The sequence below is a fragment of the Mustelus asterias genome, chromosome 6 (assembly GCF_964213995.1).
Source record: "Mustelus asterias chromosome 6, sMusAst1.hap1.1, whole genome shotgun sequence".
NCBI lineage: Eukaryota > Metazoa > Chordata > Chondrichthyes > Carcharhiniformes > Triakidae > Mustelus > Mustelus asterias.
In genome coordinates, this window is record NC_135806.1 from 72,036,643 (window position 1) to 72,059,362 (window position 22,720).

General features: G+C 36.9%; 1 protein-coding gene across 4 annotated transcripts in view; it reads left to right on the top strand.

Annotated features, from left to right (window-relative positions):
* The window catches only part of carnmt1 (carnosine N-methyltransferase 1), a 33,057-nt gene extending 13,091 nt beyond the window's left edge, over window positions 1–19,966 (top strand). Inside the window, exons 5-9 of one of the 4 annotated variants that reach the window (XR_013498173.1) lie at window positions 270–448; window positions 966–1,079; window positions 1,545–1,606; window positions 10,786–10,889; window positions 18,058–19,966. Coding sequence is in view for 2 of the 4 variants with exons in the window: in XM_078214534.1 (XP_078070660.1) it covers window positions 270–448; window positions 966–1,079; window positions 10,786–10,889; window positions 18,058–18,198 (538 nt within the window). In the remaining 2 variants the exon portion in view is untranslated. Of the gene's footprint in view, window positions 1–269; window positions 449–965; window positions 1,080–1,544; window positions 1,607–10,785; window positions 10,890–15,522; window positions 17,397–18,057 lie in introns of those variants that run through there. The other 3 variants (XR_013498174.1, XM_078214534.1, XM_078214535.1) reach the window with 3 other exon arrangements.
* The last annotated feature ends 2,754 nt before the right edge of the window (window positions 19,967–22,720 follow it).

Genomic DNA, 22,720 nt, shown 5'->3' on the forward strand with positions numbered 1-22,720 from the left:
CTGACTGATCTATGTATTTCCAGCTCTTCTCTGTTTTAGAAACAAATTAATGCAGATGCTGGAATCTGAAACAAAAACAGAAAATGCTGGGAAATCTTAGCAAGTCTGACAGCATCTGTGGAGAGAGAATAGAGCTAACATTTTGAGTTTGGATGGGCCTTCATACCTGAATTTTTCTGTTTTAGTTTGATTTTTTTGTTTGTTTGGAAAAATCTAAATGTGATTATGGTGTATTAAAGTGCACAATTTTACTCATTTCCCTTTTTTAGATGTACTGGAGTTAACACAATGACACTTTATCCCTGGATACATCAATTTAGTAACAACAAGCGATCAGCTGATCAGATCCGACCAGTCCATTTTCCTGATGTTAATTCACATAGTCTTCCATCTCATGCTAACTTTTCTATGACAGCAGGAGATTTCCAGGAGATCTATACAGAACCAAGTAAGCAAATCCATTCTTGACAGTTATTCTACAAAAATACCTATTTTTACCGTAGTGCATTTATAACTCAAATGGAGCTGCAACAGTAGTGGTTTTAATACAGTCTAAACCATCTTCATCCAAATCTTTGAATTTCATTTCATGCTATTATTTACATTCAAGCATTACAACCTCATTACAGCCTGGTCCAAATATGGACAAAGTGCTAAATTTCAGCGGCATGCCTGTGGCATCAAGGGAAACTTACCCAGCAGCTAGGTTGTGTCATGGAGCCATCCTGAGATGGCTCACCATTGTTTTCCTGGCCTCCTCCCATCACCCAGCCATCCCAGAGCCGGCGGTGTCCATAATTGATTTAATAATATGAAGATAGGATCAACTGCCTGGGTGAAGCTGAATGTAAATTTTATCATCCTTATTTTCTTTCAGGATATTTTTTCATAAGAGTGGAAGAATTATTTTCTTGAGTCTTCATATTACACAAATATAAAATAACTTCAGTTTTTTGCATTAACAGACACATGGGACTGTGTAGCAACGTGTTTCTTCATTGACACTGCACATAATGTTGTTGATTACATTGAAACAATATGGAAGATTCTGAAACTTGGAGGAATATGGATAAATCTTGGTGCGTAATCAGAATATTCTGTTTACAGCTAATATTGCTTGCTTTTCTGTTAGCTTAAAAGTATATGCACCTATGCCTTTTAAGCTGTTATAAATGGAATACATATCGCAGGTTTAAGAATGTTTTCGCATTTGAATCGGTCTCGGGAATTAATAAAGCCAGATTTGCCCATCATTAGTTTACTAGAATATTTCCATTTTTAAACCTCAAGTGTATAAATTGATGCTGCCAAATCAGTGAATATAGTTTTGAGAAGAAATCCTTTTATATGTCGGTTCTGTTTTCTCCAGAAATAATGATCACAACTGCCTTGATTCCTTAAGGTATAGCCATAACAAAGTAAAATGTGAACATGATGGTATCTGCTTTTATAAATGTACTACAGCAATATTAAATGTAACAGAAGCACTAGTGGTATTTTAAATTATGTTCCTCTGATGCTTTTCCACCTATTTCCTTATATAGACAACACAAATACTTCGTGCAAAGTGCAAAACCTGATAAAGAAAGCACCTTGAAGACTCTTTGTAGGTGACCATTATTCTGCAGATTGTGTTTTATTTTGCCTTTAATTTTATATATAAACTAAGCAGATTAGAGAAGTGACAGAACCTGACTGTATATGATCAGGGTGAATGCTCATTTATGAAATTATTAATGCTTGAGTGGCAGAATATTGGTAGCTACTGAATCTTGACCTCCTTAAAGGAAGCGAGGAATATGACAGTGGAGCAGTTCCTGGCTTTGGTGGAGGTATTGTTGTTAGTTCAGATGTTTTCATAAAAGAAATAATGAGCCAAATTTGAAACCGTATAGGTTTTGATTGAAAGTATGTTGCGGAGATTTTTGGAGATCTGTAAAATATATATACAACCTAAAGAAAATTCACTATATAATATTTAATTGTAAACATTTAAAATATATGTACATTTTTATAGAAGTGCTTTTCATTTTATACATTCTTTTCCAACAGTTTATATTTTGTTCTCAAACTGTTTAGGGTTGGAACTTAATATATTTCAAATTAACATTTTGTGCTGCTGGTTGTATTAATTATATGCAAATACATCAGTCGCAGAAACATCAATCGTAGAAACATCACTTTTTAGTGAATTGTAGATATTTGTTAGAAAACTTGGGATGAAAATTGTCCTTGGCTATCAAGCCTGCTTTTCCACAGACCACATGCATCATGAACTCTACCACACTTAGAAAATTGTCTGAGGGAAAGTTTTATACATTTTTACTTTTACCCTGCCCTGTAATAATCTGTATTAATACAGATATTAATCTAACTTTATCACCTATAACATTCAATATCGAACAATTGGTTTCTGCAAATATTTCCGTGGTCTATGTAGCATAGGAACCATTTTGTTCCATGGAATATTTGAATGTACCTGTTCCTATTTATTCTTATCTACCCTTTTCTTCACTATCTTTTAAAGTCATGAATACAACCTTTGCTCTGAGTCTGTTCCACATGTCTTCTATGAGGAGGAAGACATTTTCTTCCAATTCTATTGTTAATTTTGCTAGTGTTCTGTATTCTCACGCCAAGGTAAATGATCTGCATAGCTCTGAATTATCATTGTATTTGAGCATTTTAAAGACCTGGAACATGTCTCCTTATTTTCTCTAATGAATGCAAGTGCAATCTATGACTGTTTGTAGCTTGGAGGCCCGAATACCTCATAATTCTCTGTTCCTCCTCCCTGAGTCCTCTCGTTACATCAGTCTTTTTGGCGATAGAACATGCAGGATTTTAGGTAAATACTGGATTTTTGGATTAAGTTAAAATAGCTTGTTGTGACTTGTCTTCAAATATTTTCAGATACCTTCTTGCATTTTATTAGCTCGGTTACAGGAGCAGTCTTGCCTAATTGTTTTCTTGCAGTATGTAGCCAGCTATCGTGTTATTTGCAAATGGACTGCTACACATGTTTAAGCTTCATGTTTTCTTCTGGAAGGAAAGGGTTAATCAGATTGGTGTACTAACGTAACATTGCTTATAATTTCTCTTTATATTGTTTGCTTTTTCAGTTAAACATTGAATTCCTACCTTCATAATGCTAGCTAAATTAGGATTACACAAAAGGGTTAACATTGCAGGATATAAGGGGATGGAATCAATGCAACCTGTAGCTCTGAAAAGTAAACAATTTTCAAACAACAGTACACAGAAAAGAAAAGTCCTGCTGTTTTCTGCATTTTTTTGTTTACTTTCCTCACCAATTAATGGGATAAAGACTGACAAGTCCCCTGGATCTGATTACCTGCATCCTAGGGCCTTAAAAGAAGTCATTGCAGAGATAGCGGGGCGTTGGTTGTAATTTTCTAAAATTCCTTTGATTCTGAAAAAATCTCAGCAGATTGGAAAACCGCAAATGTAACCTTTCTATTCAAGAAATGAAATAGACAGCGAGCAGGAAAACTACAGGCCAGTTAGCCTAACAACTGTCATTGGGAAAATGCTAGAATCCATTATTAAGGAGATAGAGCCAAGGCATTTAGAAAACATAATACAATCAGAGTCAACATGGTTCCATGAAAGAGAAATTTCTTTGACATATATATTAGCATTCTTTGAGTATGTAACAAGCAGGTGGATGAAGTGGAACAAGTAGATGTAGTGTATTTTGATTTCCAAAAGGCATTCAATAACGTGCCACATTAAAGGTTACTACACAAGATGAGAACTCATGGTGTTGAGGATGATATATCAGCATGGATCGAGGATTGGCTAACAGGAAACAGAATTGGGATGAATGATTCATTTTCAACTTGGTAAACTGTAATTAGTGGAGTGCCACATGGGTCAGAACTGGGCCTTATCTATCTGTGATCTATATTAATGACTTGCATAATTGCAGCCAAATTTGCTGATGATACAAAGATAGGTAGGAAAGAAAGTTGTGAGGAGGATACAAAGAGTTTGCAAATAGGATGGGTTAGGTGAGTGGGCAAAAAATTGGCAGATGGAACATAATGGAGGAAAATGTGAGGTTGTCCACTTTGGCAGGAAAAATAGAAAAGCAGAATGTTATTTAAATGGAGAGCAACTTCAGAATGCTGTGGCACGGAGAGATCTGGGTGTCCTCGTATGTGAATCACAAAAAGTTAACTTGCAGGTGCGACAAGTAATTAGGAAGGCAAATAGGATGTTGGCCATAATTATAAGGCAGATGGAGTATAAAAGAGTAGAGACTCTTACTACAGTACAGGTGATTGATAAGGCCACATATTGAGTACTGCATACAATTTTGGTCTCCTTGTTTAAGGAGGGATATAGTTGCATTGTAGGTAATTTAGAGAAGGTTTGGATGAAGGGATTGTCTTATTAGAAAAGGTTGAACAGATTGGGCCTATACTCATTGGAGTTTAGAAGAATGAGAGGGTGACCTTATTGAAACATTTTAATTTCTGAGCGGGGGAGTGGATGCTGAAGAAATATTTCCTGTCATGGGAAAATCTAGAAGTGAGAGCACAATTGAAAATTAGTTGTTGGCCATTTACGACTCGGATGAGAATGAATTTCTTCCCTTAGACAGTCATTAGTCTTGGAATTCTCTTCCCCAGAGAGCAGTGAAGAGTGGGTCATTGAATATATTTGAGGCTGAGTTAGGTAGACTGTTGACCAACAGAGTCAAGGGTGATTCTTTAGATTGTACCAATCCTTTAGATTGTACCAATCCTTTAGATTGTACCTATATTTCTCATGTATCTTTTCCTGTTTATTGCATAGTGCTGAGCATTGTTCTAACCGTTTGATCAAGACGTTACAAATTACAAGTAACCCATAGATGATCAGGTCCTTTTTGGTGTTAGGCTCCTCATCAGAGGGTTTTAACCCATTTAAATATGCCTTTGTTTCAGACCACGTCCAACATAAATTTTGATCCTTGAAATTCAGGGCTAAATTTCTCTAAACTTTTATATAATTTAGCTATTGATTCTGCCATGTCTTTATAATAATTTACTTACCCGACAGGATTGAAAATTGGCAGACAACTAGCCCATCTAACCCTACTTTTTGAAGAATCAGATAGTGAACCTTAATTCTATGTTTTGTGATACATCAAGAGAATATGCACTTCGAAATTACCAATTTTTAGAGGAGAGGTAAATGTATATTCTTACTCCTCAAATCAGAACATTTTACAAATGTATATGTTTATTCCTCAAATCAGTAGTGTTCACAGTGTTAACTGTCAGATTCATTAAGTGTACAATAATTAAACAACGCACTTAATGACAATATTACAAGCAAGATCTTCTGAGTTTTAGCCAGAGAATTCAAACACCTGAATGTTCTGAACTCAATAGATAAGTTGATCAGGTCTTAACCTAATTCTAAGGTATTTGTTCCTACACCCACTTTTTATACATTTTACTCACCTCTTCTGAATTCACAAGCTTCATAGTTACGCTGTAAATTTTCATTTGAAACATAATTGTTCTGTTCTTATAGGTATGGATCCATCTTAGAGTGCCTCTCTTGGGGGGCAGAACTACCAATTTCTCACTCCCTTTCTTTGATTCTCACTCCCTAACTTTCCTGCCTAGAGGTTTTTTTTTCCTCAGGAAAATCCTTACCTTAATAATGCTTCAATGCCTCCTTTAATTAATTAACAAAGAGAGTTTTTCTGCCTGACGTGTGTCTGTGAACTCTTTCTTATTCATGTCTACTTATTAATTTAGTCTTCGAATAGCAGTACACTCTTATTTTAAGATATTACAATATAGAATCATAGTTCTGCTTAAATCATTCACACTCTTACATTAGCACACTTCAAGTCAATCTGATTAACCCTTATACTATACCAACATGTTTTACTTTGATATATCAAATCTATTTGCTATTTCCTAACTTGTATGCTTAATTGGTCCAACTACTTTAGAATTTTATGAGTCTCTTAAACTAATTATCTGGTCCATGGGTATGACTGAGATTACCATAATCATTCATCAGATTATGCTGCACTGCTCAAGATAAAACTATTTAAAGTTTACATGTTTTATTTGTTTACACTTGGTATCATTTGTCGGCAATGTTTAATTGTCATACAATAGCCAGATTATTGAAATTTTGAATTAGTCATTCACTTGTTTCATTTGTCAGTCACTGGTTGAAAGACTGTTTCAGAGCCCAATAGTATTCCTTCTTATGCATCCGAATTATATAGTTTAAAACCTCAGTTATCAGGTTATCATCAGTTCTGTTTTCCTCAAAGAAATGACAGTGATTTAACCCTTGATGAAAGCTGTATTTTTGTCAGCAAAGAAAACATTTGGATCAATATTTCTTATGAGACTATAGTAAAAACACACAAAAAAAATGTGAAACAAAAGACACGACTAAAACTATTTCTGGGGCTGAAATGGCACAAACCCAAATGTTCACAACCTTTGAAGCAGATATGAAAAGAAACTAATAAAATCCTAATTTCCATTTAAGCAACATTTCATTATTTTTCAACATTTGTTGTAACATGGTGGGTCTGAGAAGTAAAATAGTAATTATGGCATTTTTAAATGTCAAGGCAAAAATGCTAAATTTCTTAAAAACTAGAAAAATGTAGAACTTTCAAATAAAGCGTCAAAATTAGAACTGAATTATCTAGAGCAAACCAGCATTTGTTGTGATATAATTAAGATGGGCCTGTCCTGAGAATAATAAGTCTCTACCTCTTGCTTTCTTCCTGCTTTTCTCTCCGCTATCTTTCTCTGCTATTGGTTCTCTTCACTTGTAAACTTGAAAATCGGGGATACTTTATTTTAGTGTGAATAATGCTATGTATATTCGAGTAGCCTAATGTATCCAATTGTATAAACGTGCAGAAATGGTGGACAAGAAACCACTAGCTTGTCCGTTGAACTTGCCTCACATGGTTGTGATTCCTTTTAACAGCATTATTCACACTATACCTATCCCGCAGGACCCATGAAATCACCTGGGAGAGGCAAAACATTTTACAAATTGGTCAACTCTGATAGGAAAATTTCTCTCCAACCCCCTTAATCAAAGCTAGTTCAGAAAACGACATTGACCATGATTTATATTGCTTACTATCTCATCCTTTATACACCATCATCCACAGTTCAGCCATGAACAGATCCAGCTCTTTTAATGTATGCAACAAATCCACACTCAACTCAAGACAGTAACTTGTTAAATAGATCTACAGTGCTTTAGGAAAAGAAGAATTTCCTAATATCTGATCGACTTCCACCCATGTGCAACTTGTGCATAAGACCCCAAACCTATCTATTTGAAATCATTATACAGTCTAGCCCTTTTAATCATTTTAAACACCCCAATCAGATCACCCATTACTTTTTAAGGTAAACAGAAAATGCTGGAAACAGGCAGCACAGAGGGAAACAGTTGGTGTTTAGGTCTGTGACTTTCATCACAACTAGAGCTGTAACAGCTTGAACAAGTACAGAAGCAAGGAAAGAACAAAATGGAATCTCTTTGATAGGGTGGCAGACAGGAGTGATTCAATATACGAAAGGCATGAGAGTGCAAGGCAAAAGTAGGTGGTAAAGGAACATATAAAGAAGTAAGAGATGGCTCTAAATGAGCTGTAAATGACAGCAATATCATTACCAGGAACTGCTGTTTGATCAAATGGGGGAGTGGTTCAGGTCTACAATTGTTGAACTCAATTTTGAGTTCAGAAAGTTATAAAGTGCTGAATCATAAGATTTTCTTATAATCTTAAAAGATCAAAGGTACATGAAAAGGCGGGAGAATGGGGTTAAGAAACTTATCAACCATGATTGAATGGCGGAACAGACTTGATGGGCTGAATGGCCTAATTCTGCTATATTTTGTGGTCTTAAGAGGTGAAATCTCTCGAGCTTGCACCAGCTGAAGGTGGGAAGCAGGTTGGGAGGACATATAATCAAGGTAGTTATGGATGTCAGTGGACTTATAGTAGATATTGGCTGACAGCTGTGCCCAGTATAGAGATATAAAAGTTGAGGAAAGGAGGAGTTGGAGTTGAGCTATGTGAAAACAAGGGAGAAGTGAAAATTTAAAGCAAAATCGATACCATAATCAGTTCTGAGCTAGAGCAGGAAGCAATACCGATGCAGTCATCAATGTTCTAGACAATAGCGCTGAGGGAGGATACCTGAGTAGGACTGGAACAAAGAATCCCACAAAAAGCACAGCTGGAGCCCATACTTGGTACCATAATGGCACCTTTTATTTAGAAAAAGATTAGAGGAATCAAAGGAGTGAGGTAGAGGCCTGCTCACCAAACATCAACAGTGACACCCTTGTTAGTAGGTTTGATAATGAATTTGAGAGAACAGAGAGCTGTAAGTTCGGGGGGTAAGAAATTGAGATGTCAATGTTAAGCTGGCAGTTCCCAATGAAAGGATCTAGAGAGAGTAAGACATCATAGGGAAAGCTCCAGATGAACTGAGAATTCTGAAGATGGAAGAAAAGGTCTTCTGTGCAAGAAGAGTTCTTGGCAAAGAAATAGGCGCAGAGGGAAAGGGAACAGAAGAATGATTCAGCTTTCTGCCGAGTTTGGGAATTAGGTAATTGAGGTCGTATAAGTTGGGCATCAGTCAGTTAGCCCTCTTTCGAACCATTACCAAAACTTCCAAATTCTACCATGTAAGAGGGTGATGTATTCTAAGTGAAGGCATAACAAAGTAATACAATGAAAATATTGTATTTTGATTTATATTGAACCATCCAGGCAATGCAACCAATGTTTGATTATCATTTCACAGGATTATGAACCAAAGACAATTGAGCATCTTTTTATTTCTTTCAACAGATTTCAGTTCTGTACTCTGTAAGGTGTATGTATGCTTGGCATTGGCTCTACCCACATGCACAGCACTACATTTATCAAAGTTAGATGCCGTTTACCAATCATGCACCATTTCCCCACTGTATGATGATCCACTCAAAGTAGTTTTTTCACATCCTCACTCTCACAAACCTTCATTTCATCCGGAAACTTGTACCCCGTTGCCCCAATATCTTCATTCATTCAGATCATTAATGAGGATAATAACAGCAATACCCTATTCCTGTGCTCTACGGGGAAGTTTATATTTTATTTCAAAAGTGCATAGTTTACAGTGTGTGAACAAAATACACATACCAATTAGGGGTATCAAGCATTTATAGCACACAGAGCCATAAGGGGCCTCAAGTTTAGATTTATTTTCTAATGTGCAATATACAATAATAAAAGATATTTCAGAGTATGAATAAACCTATTGAATACGCAAGACTTGAATTGTTCCTCAATTCTTGTATCAAAAGTAAATCTTGGAAAGTTTTAGACTTGTAGGACATTTTGAAGTTCAGGAATGGAGCTCCAAAGACAGTATTGTATTGAAGTTCACACAAAATTCTTAGTGACTTGAATAGGTCAACATTTTTGAACGGTTTGCCTCCTCTCTGCAGTCCTAAACTTTGAGAGGTTGAATGGAATTTGCAAGTGACACAGTTAAAGAAGATAGGTGCAGGCTTCAATATAGGGTTACCAGCAATATCTATTTGTAAGAAAAGGGTTCTGTGCAATCCTGCTTTAAATTTAACTGGAAATAAAACAATTTAAATGAGTTGTGAAAATGGGAAACCATAATTTCACAGTTTCTGTTGCAATGTGGTCTATCATATAAAAATAGTATGTAGACAACACTGTTACAGCATTGTTTTTCGATACATGTTTAACATAGTTCATTGTGCAGCGATAGCTGTGTTTAACAAAAATCTTAAAACATCCGGGTATTTTCATTATTGTTCAACTGTTATGTTAAATATCATTTATATGCTGCAAATGTTAGAATTGGATGACTGGCCCACACGTCCATAATCTTTTGAGACATTTTTCAGGTCTTCCATGCTCACAGATCATTCCGGTCAAAATTACAGATTTTCTCATGTCACCTCTGAGCCCAGTACATCCTTTTTTCTTGACATTCCTCCTACAACTGACCACTTCATCCAGGTTGCCTAAAAAAAGGCAGCTATATTCCTCCAAAATACATGGACATCACAGGATCAAAATAACACACATAGAAGCTTTATTACCATAAGAACCACCAATTAGTGCTCTGATAAAATATGATCAAATTCAAAACTTAAAAGGTGTTCTAGATAGTGCATTCTAGAGTAAACAAAATGTTGCAATTGTTCTGCACTTCTAAATGGAATTCAGTGGTGAGAAAGACCTTATGAATGCTGAGAAGCAGCTTCAGAATATAACTGATTAAATGGCTGTGCAGCAATGTTTTATGTCTCATGGCCATTCAGAATGCCTGTTGTTCTTAGAGGATAAAGCTGAATAGGTCATAATAGCAGCAGTGAACAGGGAGGATTGTAGTAACTTAATTTGTTGTAAAGTAGGTTAATTAGTCTGGGGACTATGGTATCAATTCTGCTTCAACTTTTTCAAAGAAATGAATTACAATTTATTCCAAATAATTCCCAACATAGGATAAGTAAACAATGGAACAAAACTCAATGTATTTCTTCAATCTTGATAGCAGAAATCATGATCATTTTGAATGATTTGATGCCCAAATTAGGAAGGGACTCCTTTATGAATCACTTTATACACAACTCCTTTGCATGTATGTGATCTTCTGAGTAATCTTAATCAATTGTAAACTTATAAATTGAATGGGTTGACAGGACCGCCTAACCTAAACTAATTTCTCCTAGGTCCGTTGCTGTATCATTTTGAGAATATGGCAAACGAAAAGTCAATAGAACTGAGTTATGAAGACATCAGGCATTGCATACTTCAATATGGATTCAAAATTGAGGTAAGACCCTTGACCATAAACATTATTATGAATAGAAAAGGCCATTGCAATGAACAATTCTTGATCAATCCACATTACTAGCTTGTCAGTATATTACTTAATCCTTTTAGATTAGATATCCTCAACACATGAGGGATAAATGTGGCAAAGCACATGGACAAACATGTGAAAGTTTATCATGAGATGTACATGGTGCTACATATAACAAAGAACTACAGCACAGGAAACAGACCCTTCGGCTCTCCAAGCCTGTGCCGCTCCTTGGTCCAACTAGACCAATCGTTTGTATCCCTCCATTCCCAGGCTGCTCATGTGACTATCCAGGTAAGTCTTAAACGATGTCAGCGTGCCTGCCTCCACCACCCTACTTGGCAGCGCATTCCAGGCCCCCACCACCCTCTGTGTAAAAAACATCCCTCTATCTGAGTTATACTTCGCCCCTCTCACCTTGAGCCCGTGACCCCTCGTGACCGTCACTTGTGATCTGGGAAAAAGCTTCCCACCGTTCACCCTATCTATCCTCTTCATAATCTTGTACACCTCTATTAGATCTCCCCTCATTCTCCGTCTTTCCAGGGAGAACAACCCCAGTTTACCCAATCTCTCCTCAGAGCTAAGACCCTCCATACCAGGCAACATCCTGGTAAACCTTCTCTGCACTCTCTCTAATGCCTCCACTTCCTTCTGGTAGTGCGGCGACCAGAACTGGACGCAGTATTCCAAATGTGGCCTAACCAGCGTTCTATACAGCTGCATCATCAGACTCCAGCTTTTATACTCTATACCCCGTCCTATAAAGGCAAGCATACCATATGCCTTCTTCACTACCTTCTCCATCTGTGTTACCACCTTCAAGGATTTGTGGACTTGCACACCTAGGTCCCTCTGTGTTTCTATACTCTTGATGACTCTGCCATTTATTATATAACTCCCCCCTACATTATTTCTTCCAAAATGCATCACTTTGCATTGATCTGGATTAAATTCCATCTGCCACCTCCCCGCCCAATTTTCCAGCCTATCTATATCCTGCTGTATTGCCTGACAATGCTCATCGCTATCCGCGAGTTCAGCCATCTTCGTGTCATCCGCAAACTTGCTGATAACACCAGTTACACCTTCTTCCAAATCATTTATATATATATATATATATCACAAATAGCAGAGGTCCCAGTACAGAGCCCTGCGGAACACCACTGGTCATAGACCTCCAGCCGGAAAAAGACCCTTTGACCACTACCCTCTGTCTCCTATGGCCAAGCCAGTTCTCCACCCATCTAGCCACTTCTCCTTGTATCCCATGAGCCTTAACCTTCTTAACCAACCTGCCATGTGGGACTTTGTCAAATGCCTTACTGAAATCCATATAGACGGCATCCACGGCCCTTCTTTCGTCAACCGTTTTTGTCACTTCCTCAAAAAACTCCACCAAATTTGTAAGGCACGACCTCCCTCTTACAAAACCATGCTGTCTGTCACTAATGAGATTGTTCCGTTCTAAATGCACATACATCCTGTCTCTAAGAATCCTCTCCAACAACTTCCCTACCACGGACGTCAAGCTCTCCGGCCTATAATTACCCGGGTTATCCCTGCTACCCTTCTTAAACAACGGGACCACATTCGCTATCCTCCAATCCTCAGGGACCTCACCTGTGTCCAAAGAAGCGACAAAGATTTCCGTCAGAGGCCCAGCAATTTCATCTCTCGTCTCCCTGAGCAGTCTAGGATAGATGCCATCAGGCCCTGGGGTTTTGTCAGTTTTAATGTTCCCTAAAAAACCTAATACTTCCTCCCTTGTAATGGAGATTTTCTCTAACGGGTCAACACCTCCCTCCGAGACACTCATGGTTAACACGTCCCTCTCCTTCGTGAATACTGATGCAAAGTAATCATTTAGGATCTCCCCTATTCCCTTGGGTTCTAAGCATAATTCCTCTCCTTTGTCCCTGAGAGGTTCGATTATACGCAGCACTGCATTCAGTAAAACCTAAGGACATAAGACACTTCATTTTACCTACTGAAAAGACTATATTCTTTGCTGTTGAATTTGGAGCAAAGCCTCTTTATATATGCTAAATTATGTAGTCCCATAGACTTTCAGTTAATTTGTGTATTCTGTTTTTAGTCCAATATTTGGCATCAACTGTTAAAAACATTATTAGCATAGTGCTATCTTTATTAGAATTAGAATACAGTTAAATGCTACTGATGTGTTTACATGTTCATTTAGTACTATTCCGAGGAGATAACAAGTTCTGTAGTTGGCCATATAAACATACAGGCAAAAATAAACAATTACAATATGAACAAAGAGCCCAGGGCAAAAATTTCAACATATGGCACAAAGAGCATGTTGCATGCATGGAAATAAACTAAATGCCTCTAAAGTTGTGACAGCTGACCTTAACTCCTGCCAAAGGTTTAAAATTCTGAAAATATGTAGCACATTTGTTGAAGATTTAGGACAGTATTGGTAAATGACCTTGAAAGGTTAATACTATCTTTTATCAGATTTGCAAGCTATTTCCGCTCAAAGTGCTTCATTCAGCAGTTGAAACAGAAAACTTAGTGCCACCTGGACTGCGAAGTTATAACAATGCATTTAATGTGCGTTGTGACCACAATTCCTTCGATGGTTACAGTAGACACATGCCAAAAGTGCACATCTGTTGATATGGAGTATCACACTTTCAGGATATAGCATGATCGTCTAAATTTTGTATGGTCCCAAAATTAGAACATAGATGTGCTATTGACAGAAGCAAATAAGGTTTCAGCCCTCATGAGCATCACATCAATAGTGGTCAAAAATATCAAATCAGAAAGTGTGGTGGAGCCATAACAATGAAGGATCTTTTGTCTGGATGTTAGCATGGCATTGGATTCTTGAACTCTTGTCACATTCAAACTCAGTCATTCCAACTTTCCCATGCTGATTTCCCATTGCCATCTTTCATAAACTCCAACTTGTTCAAAAATCTTTTTGCACTTGGTTTTATAGAATCATAGAATGGTTACTCTCACAAGGAGGTCATTCCAGCCCATCGTGTCTGTGCCAGTTTTGCAAGATCAACTCAGCTAGTCTCACTCCCCTGCACATTTTCCATAACACACCTTTTTTTTCTCTCTTTAGGTGCTTATCTAAATCTCTTTTGCAAGCCATGATTAAATCTGCTTTCACCATACTCCCAGACAGTGCATTCCAAAAAAAATAATAATTCCCGTCACCTATTGCAGTTCACCTTGAATTCGGGTGCTCTGGTTTTCTTGCTTTCAAAATGGGAACATTTTCTACTCTTGTCTACTCTAATTTTGAACATCTCCATCAAATTTCTTCTCAGTCTTTTCTAAAAGGAGAACAGGTACGACTTCTCTAATCTATCCAGATAATTCAAGTCCCCTATCCCTGGAACTATTTTCGTAAATCTTTTCTTCATTTTCTCTAAAGCCTTGAGATCCTTCCTAAAGTTTGGTGCCAAGAATTGGACCCAGTACTCCAATTGTGGCCAAATTAGTATTTTATAAAGGCTTTCATAACTTCCTTACTATTGTATTCTAATTATGAAGCCCAGGATTCCATATGCCTTTTTACCCACTCTCTCAACCTACCCTGGCACCTTCAAAGTTTTGTACACATGTACCTCGGGGCCACCCAAAGTCTATCACTTCATATTAGTCTACATTAAATTTTATCTGCCACATTTATGCCCATTCCACTACCCTGCCTATATTCCTTTGAAGTCTTGCCACTATCCTCAGAGTTCACTATAGTTCCAGGTTTTTTGTCATCTTACAAATTTTGAAACTGTGCCCTGTACACCCAAAGCATTAATATATCTTGAAAAGCAATGGTCCTGGTACCAACCCCTGAGGAACGCCATCCTCCACTCCAAAGAACAATTGTTCACTATTACTATCTGCTTCCTGCCATTAAACCAACTTTGCATCCATTCTGTCACAATCCCATTTATTCCTTTTTCACATTGCCTCTATTTTTGTTAAACTGCAATGATCCACAACTAGAATTTTTCCCACCCTGCCAACAGCTGAAATTTCAAATCTCCATCTTAGTTTTAAATTCCTCCATGGCTTAACCCCAATCAACCAAAGTGGCAAGTTTCCCTGATTAAAATTCTTAAACAAAGATGTAGAATCCCTACAGTGCAGAAGGAAGCTATTCAGCCCCATCAAGTCTGTACTGATTCTCTGAAAGAGCACCTTACCTAAGCCTATCCCGTACCCCAAACACATTAACCCCACTAATCCCCCTGACCGACACACCTTTGGACACTAAGGGGCAATTTAGCATGGCCGATCCACCTAACCTGTACATTGTTGCACTGTGGGAGGAAACCAGAGCACCCAGAGGAAACCCATGCAGACACAGGGAGAATGCGCAAACTCCACAGTCGCCCAAGGTCAGAATTGAATCCAAGTCCCTGGCGTTATGAGGCAGCAGTGCTAACCACTGTGCTACCATGCCACCCATGTATGATTAATGTGCATGAATGATAGGTGAAACTTTAATTTTCATACTTAAAGGAAAAACAGTGTGAAATTTGTGGTTTCTTGAGCTGTAATTGTGTAGCTGATTTACACCCTTTTTTAAGTTCTGGTGTTTTCTATTTAGATTAGCTGGGAATTCCAGTGAATTGGAAAAATGGGCACATTATTGAGTCTAACCTCCAAGATGTTTCCAAGGAGATAATTCAAGACCTCTGAAGAGTATAGAATACAACACAAGAAATAGGAACAGGAGTAGGCTGCCTTCAAGTCATTCAATACGATCATGGCTGATCTCTGCTGGCCTCAATTCCTTTTCTGTGCAATTTTCCATAGTTCTCTATTCCTCAATCTATCAAATATTTATTCTCCTCCACTTTAAATACTTCTAATGATCCAGCCTCCACCATCCTTTGGGGCAGAGAATTCCAAAGGTTCACCACCCTCTGCGCGATGAAATTTCCATGCACCTTAGTTTTAAATGACTGACCCTTTATCTTGCAGCCATGTCCCCTTGTTCAAGACTCTTCCACCAGTGAAAACATCTCACCATCTACCCAAAATAGAACCTGGGTTCCTGGCGCTGTGAGGCAGTAGTTTGCATCTCGCGAGAGTTGGAAAATGAGATTATCACTGGTGAGATCTCATTTTCCGATTTTCCCTGCTGCTTGCCAGTGACGTAGGTTCCTGCCTCATTTAAATGTATTTAAATAAAATTAAACATAGTTAAAGGGGTTCCCCACCTCAGCAAGATTTACAACAGATATTGAAAAATGAGAAGCAGTCGAGGGAACCTGCCAGGGACGCAAAGGTAAGTATAGCCCCCGGAGGAAGAAAGATATACCCAGGCAATGCACTGCCTGGCATTGCCAACCTGACAGTTGGCAGCACCAGGGGCCTTCTTGGAGCCCTGTTTTTTTAGGTGGGTGGCTGGGGGCTGCTGCCTCAGTGCTTGTCGGGAATTTCCCCCGTGTCCATGAGTTTTGTTTTAACTCAGATTTAAAGGTGGCACCCGATCTCTGTAGGGCCAGAGTTACTGGCTCTATCAAGCTATGTCCTGCCAGCATGACCACGGAAACCACGCCCCAAAATTTTCTGTGCACAGGTGCCCAGAGAATCTGAAGAGAAAACTCAGCCGTGAAGCTGGAAAGCTACACTCCGAATTTCCCACACCAGCCAGCAATCTGTTCAAACACACTGCAAAATTCTGTCCATTGTCAGCATTCTTGAGACTAGTTTTCAATTCCAGGTTTTTGTTAATTGAATTTCAAATTCCACCAGCTACAGTGGTGGAATTTGAACACGTCCCCAAAAAATTAGCCTGATAAATATCAAGATGCCATCATGTTCCCACCAGATAACTGATTTAAATTTAAGAGCTTCTGATAACATGTTTGAAGATATTTACCAGTTTGTCATCTTGATATCCATGAGTCTGTGGAGAACTTTCAAAGGGAGTCTGCCTGGAACTTATGAAGATAATTAGGTACAAAATATGCAAAAATGTTTGCATCTAGAAGTTGGTGCACAATATTACCTGTCCTTTTTTCCACCAGCACCATCCCTATAGATGGCAAGGATTGGAAAATGATGGTCAGAGTCTCTGCTATTTCTTCTCTTGCATCACTTAGCAGCCTGGAATGTATTTAATTTGGCCAAACATCTTAATATTTCCTCCATCACAATATTTATCAATATGTTTCGGAGGATAGGACATTTTATGAAGAGAAAGCTTTTTGGCATTATAAGCATGCACAATTCTTTGTGCTGGTCTTGATTATCCCTGCTTCTATTCTTGCCTTATTAATTAATCCTGTTTTTCTCCAGAAACATGCTTGAATAAATTTCTGCTTTTTGCTTCAAAGATCATCAGTGCAAAATATACCAAATATTTATTACCTTTTATGTAAAAATGAATTAATTATCATGAATCTCTGGCACTATTGAGTCTGACCACTATTTTTCAATGTGTCCGTGAAGAAAAATTAAACCATCTACTTTATTTTTCTGTGTTTGGAGTATTTTCAAACTTGGCTTAAATTATTAGTGTCTAGAAATGTAATGTGTTCTCACTGCAATTGTGCTCTTGAGTATAATATCAATCTTTCATTTCTACTTTTCAGATATCACAAACTTGGGGAAGGTATCAAGAATGATGGGTCTAGCAGAAAGTGCTGAGAACTAGTGTTTCTTTTGTATAGGAGATGAAAACAGCTTTTTTCCATGCAGAATAAAATTAGATCAAACAAGATTGGAAATAAATGTTGGGCATAAGAGCTAAAATAATGAGGAAAAAAAACTATAAAACTAGATATCCGAAAAGTAAAATAAGAAATAGTCAACAAAAACAGTTGAGGAAGGCTAATTTATATTAGAAAAAATAAAAGCCACAAACAGCACGCAACAGAACACATTTTATTTGTGTAAATAAATGGCTTCCAATCTTTTGGAAAATTACCTGTTTAAGAAAAGATGCATATAGAGTCATGTGAAAAGAAAAAAGACAAGTATTAGCTTTTCTACAGAGAAATAAAACGGTGAATTTTCAGTTTTTATTTAAAGTCTTAAATATTTTGCCCGTCTGAAAGGAATTATTTTTTAGCATTAATTTCAGAAATAATTCTGAACTGTGATAAAATTAATCTGCTGTTTTCTATTGCAGGTGGAAAAGAGCTCTGTTCCGTCAACGTACACAGAAAATGACCAATCCATGTTAAAATACCTTTATGATTGTGTCTTTTTTGTAGCCAGAAAGCCTGCACATTCAAAATCTCTAAATGGCTTTCCACCAAAAAACAGTTGAGAAAGGAAATATTGACTTCTGTAATAACAGATTGTAGAATATAAAACTGGAAAGGAAGAGGAGTTACTCAGAAGTTTGGACAATCTGAATGACTCTGGAGACCGTCGTACTCTAATAGTGCCTTTTTCTTTTTAAATCAACTTCAGGAATTCCAAATTATTTCAGCAGTTTTTTGGGCAACCAGAAATGTGCAATGAAATAAAGAATTATCCATTTAAATCGGCAAAAGGAGCAAAGTCAAAGAAGAAAGAATATCTGATGCATGACATTTATTTGCTAACTGCTTCAGTTATCAAGGTGGCATATGTATGCGAAGTATCCTTGCCTGGAATTTAGCTACTGCTGTGCCCTCATACCTAGCTTCCCACTGTCTATCAAGCCAATTTGTTTCCTCCATTCAATAATTTTCAATTATTTAATGAGGGGCCACCCTCCCCATTGCTTCTATGCTGACACATATACTCTACGCGCACACACTCTTACTCCACTGTGGCACATTGGGTAGCTGTTCTGTCGAACCATCTCTTTGTATTTTCACATGTTTGCTGTCAGAATGTTAATGAACTCTTACAGTTTTCAATGGGCATTGTGCTTGTTGAATATTTTGTGTGAAATTATTTTCGCTAGGTACCTTTGCAAGTGTTATCATGAAAGCTGGACAAGAGGAAATCACTGCATTTTGAATTAGATGGAATCCATTAATTGCTGTGATTTTATTGAAACAACTTTGTCACATTATAAATGTGCAATGCTCAAAATACTGTATTTGAATTGCTGACTGACTCAGCGTTAGCATTATTTCATGCGACTTGGCTTTGTGGTTACTGTAATTTAAATCTCGTTAGCTGCCATTATTCTTATGGAAACAACTTGTCAGTATGCATATAATTAATTTATATGTTCATTCAACTTTGTTTCCTGTACAGATCATTTTTAAAAGTCTATTGATAATGAAATGAATGATGTATGTATCAGATTTATCTTTTGAAAAAAGACAAGGGTCTGTTTTAATAATCTGGCTTTGCATCATGCCAAAATAAGTATCAACTTGACAAAACTATTAATACATACATTCTTAGTTCCTCAAATCTTTCATCAATGACTCTTATGTAAATGAACAGTGCCTCACGTGACAAAACATAACTTTGTATCAGGCCATGGAAATCATGTAATTTGCTTGCAAGCATCTGATACCCCTCTCTGTCCATCATGATGGACAAACAGAATGAACCCATCCTCGGTCTTCATAAACTTAGAATCACACAGGCTGGAGGGTGTTTCAAGAATATATTTTAGGATTATATTGATAGCTCAAGATTTATGTCTTTGTGCTCTCATGAAATCTATTTGCTGACTTTGAATCTCAACTTGACATACTGATATTAATTCAAAGTCATGTAGCAGTAAAAAGTGCCATTTGTGAAATACTTTTCAAATGTTACAGTATAATTTAATTCCCATATTGTGATAAATGATACAATAGAATAAACTACCGTGAATAGGTATCAATCACTAATGTGTATTTTCTGATTACTTACATTGTATGTTAAGTACAGTATAATATCGATTGGTGATTGGGCATTTTCTGTATGTGCAAGAGCTTTCCCAGTCTTGCACTAGTGAGTACCATGCATATAACACTAGATTTTATATATTGTCAAATGCATGTTGATGACCTGAAGACTGCCTATTTCTGGGCGACATTGTTTTGAAGTATGTAGCCCTTTTTAATAAAAACATCCAGCCACGATTAAACAAAACTGAACTTTTAAGAAAATACCCATTTTAAGGCCTTGACACGCACAGGATTATATAGAATTTCTATTACTTTATCTGAAATTTATTGGGTATATGAAGACAATTTATTGTAAATGAAGACATATATCCAAAAAAATACTAGGGACAAAGATCTACAGTTAAATGTAAACAAGTACAGGCGTAATAATCTTGGTATGGAATGTTTGCAGCATCATTAGCACTATCACATTGTGCTGTAGCAGTAGTTGTAACTTTTTTTTATTGATAGGTATAAATCTTTGTAGTTCCCTATGGCAACTAGGATTCCTGAAGGTAACAGTGCTATTAATTTTAAGACAGTTGTTCAAATAAACCAATATGCCTGTGCTAGAGTGTTCCTAAATATTCTGGGAGAATTGTCATTTTCCTGTGAAGAGTAACCCTAAATTTAGATTTAAAACTGTTGGCCGTTACCTCTTTTTCTCCCACACTAGGAAAAAAGTACAAACTTTTGTTTGTACAAAGGATTGAAGATTTATTTTGCAATTAGTTTGCTTTCTATATAGTTAATTTGAAAGTGATTAATACTAACAATAGGTTGACTATCAGAACAATAATGTTTACCCATACAACATCAGTGACTGACCAGGGAAGCATTTATTCAGATTTACTCTTTACCCTGACCTCTTTGGAATATTTGTGCCTTGCTATAAAGAGGGACATGTTTCTGCTCTCGTGGGACTGGGCTCCAACGTTGGTCTTGCACAAAGTAGATTGTTTCCTTTTGTCTTTTGTTGCAATCCGAACAACTAAACCTGAGCCTAGGTGCAGATTTGTTACCTCCGATTAGTTTTCCCCTTTATTTTTCTTTCTGGAGTCCCTCACTCTTCCCCTAAGAAAGATGAGCAGATGTGATATGTTTCCAAGCCTCTGGCGAAACTGCTTATTAGCTGGCTGCTAGAAGTTGTATTAAAATGGCACAACACGATTGTACCTCCATCTATTCTCGCCAAATAATAGTAAAGATGGGTAATTTAGTATCTGAGGAATTACAAGAGATAAGGTATTATTTTAGCTTTGTTTACTTTGTGTTGTTAGCATCAGTAGAAAATATTAATTGTCCCATGGATGTATTTTCCCCCTAGCTTTGCATTGCATCAAATAGTCACTTCCATGATATCATGCAGAATATTGGATCACCACTACCCACCTTAGTCCGATGGATCTCCGGGTAACAGTTATGCACCACAGGTATACTGGAAGTCCTTCAGGAAAAACAAAGTTAAAATTTTAGATGCAAAGTTGAATCCAAATGTTACCGTCACATTTTAATTGCTCAAGTTTTATACTTATTTTGTTAAAATTCGAAATGAGTTGCTGCCATTCCACTCGCACAGGCTGTGAAACATTCTTTAAACAAAAAAATGTTGCTAACAAAATTAGATCATTTTGTCTGCAGTGTCTTGTATTTACAAAAATATTTTGCAAAATTCTTATGAAATTACAAAACTAGCATTACTTTTGTTTGATGCCAAACTTTGATAGCTATCCGCCTTCTCCAAACAAAGAAGTTTCAAATGTTTTTCATGAAAATGCTGTCTGACGAAATTTGAATACAAGTTTGTCCCCCTCTGCCAGCAGCTTGGTAATAATCTAAAAAGTAAATCTGGAAACAATTTAAAAGTAAAATCTGGCTTCAGAATAAAATTGCATTATTGCTGTAGCCAATGCATTTCTTATTCAATTGCATTTTCAAGGTGCGCCATAAGGTAAGGTAAAATGTTAAGTGGAAATTGCAAAATAGAAGTAGTAATTCTGTTGACCTATTTAAGCAAATGCAATTGAAGATATGTTTCTTGGATTGGTTTCACCTCTCAGCAATGTTGCTTCTATTGATAGTTTTAAACAAAGCCCTCGTAGATAGCTTCTAGTTTAATTTTTACACCTACTGTCACAATTTTGTTCAGTTTTATTTCCAGCATTAATGGTTTGAAATAAGTTAGTAAAGATGTTAAATAAGTTAAAGTAAGGATGGTTAGTATTTTCACCAGTTAGAAGAGCTGTACTGAAACAATCCAGAACATACAATGTATGAAAAGCAACGCATCATAAAAAATAGAAAATGCTGGAAATACTCAGCAGGTCGGGCAGCATCTGTGTGTGTAGAAATAGTTAATGTTTCAGCTTTTAATCTGTAATCATTTCAATCTTTCATCAGAACAATATGGACGTAGTTTTGCATAGGATTGTGAGAACTCAGCTCATGTTGGCTAATTGAAGAACTTTCCCAGTTGCTTTATCTTAACCCGCCTGTGTTCTGATGCTGAGTACAGTACACAAATACACAATACTGTTTAAAGAATGCATACCAGTGTTAGTTTCAATGGGTAAAAAAATGTATTTAATTCTTAGATCAGTTTAATTATTTGTGATCTTGCAACCCAACCCAGCACTTGCAGTATCCTGTATTCAATGAACAGTTACTTAAATAGTTGTATGGCCATTAAAGCAAATTGCAAGAATCTTGACCATCAAAAAATCAATCCTATTATATTACATGCCTGAATTTTTACTTTCACCAATTCTTAAATTTCATTCTGCTGAAATTGCTAATCTTTATCAATGCAGTAACTTTTGGAAATAGAAAATATGCATTTACCATTTTCGGGTTATCCAATCAGTACAAAGCAGTGTTTATGCCATCTTGACATTAGGTTTGTCACAATGTGCCAGTATACTATTAAATAAAAGGTAAGTTAAAGTCACCATAGTCTCAGATGACCAT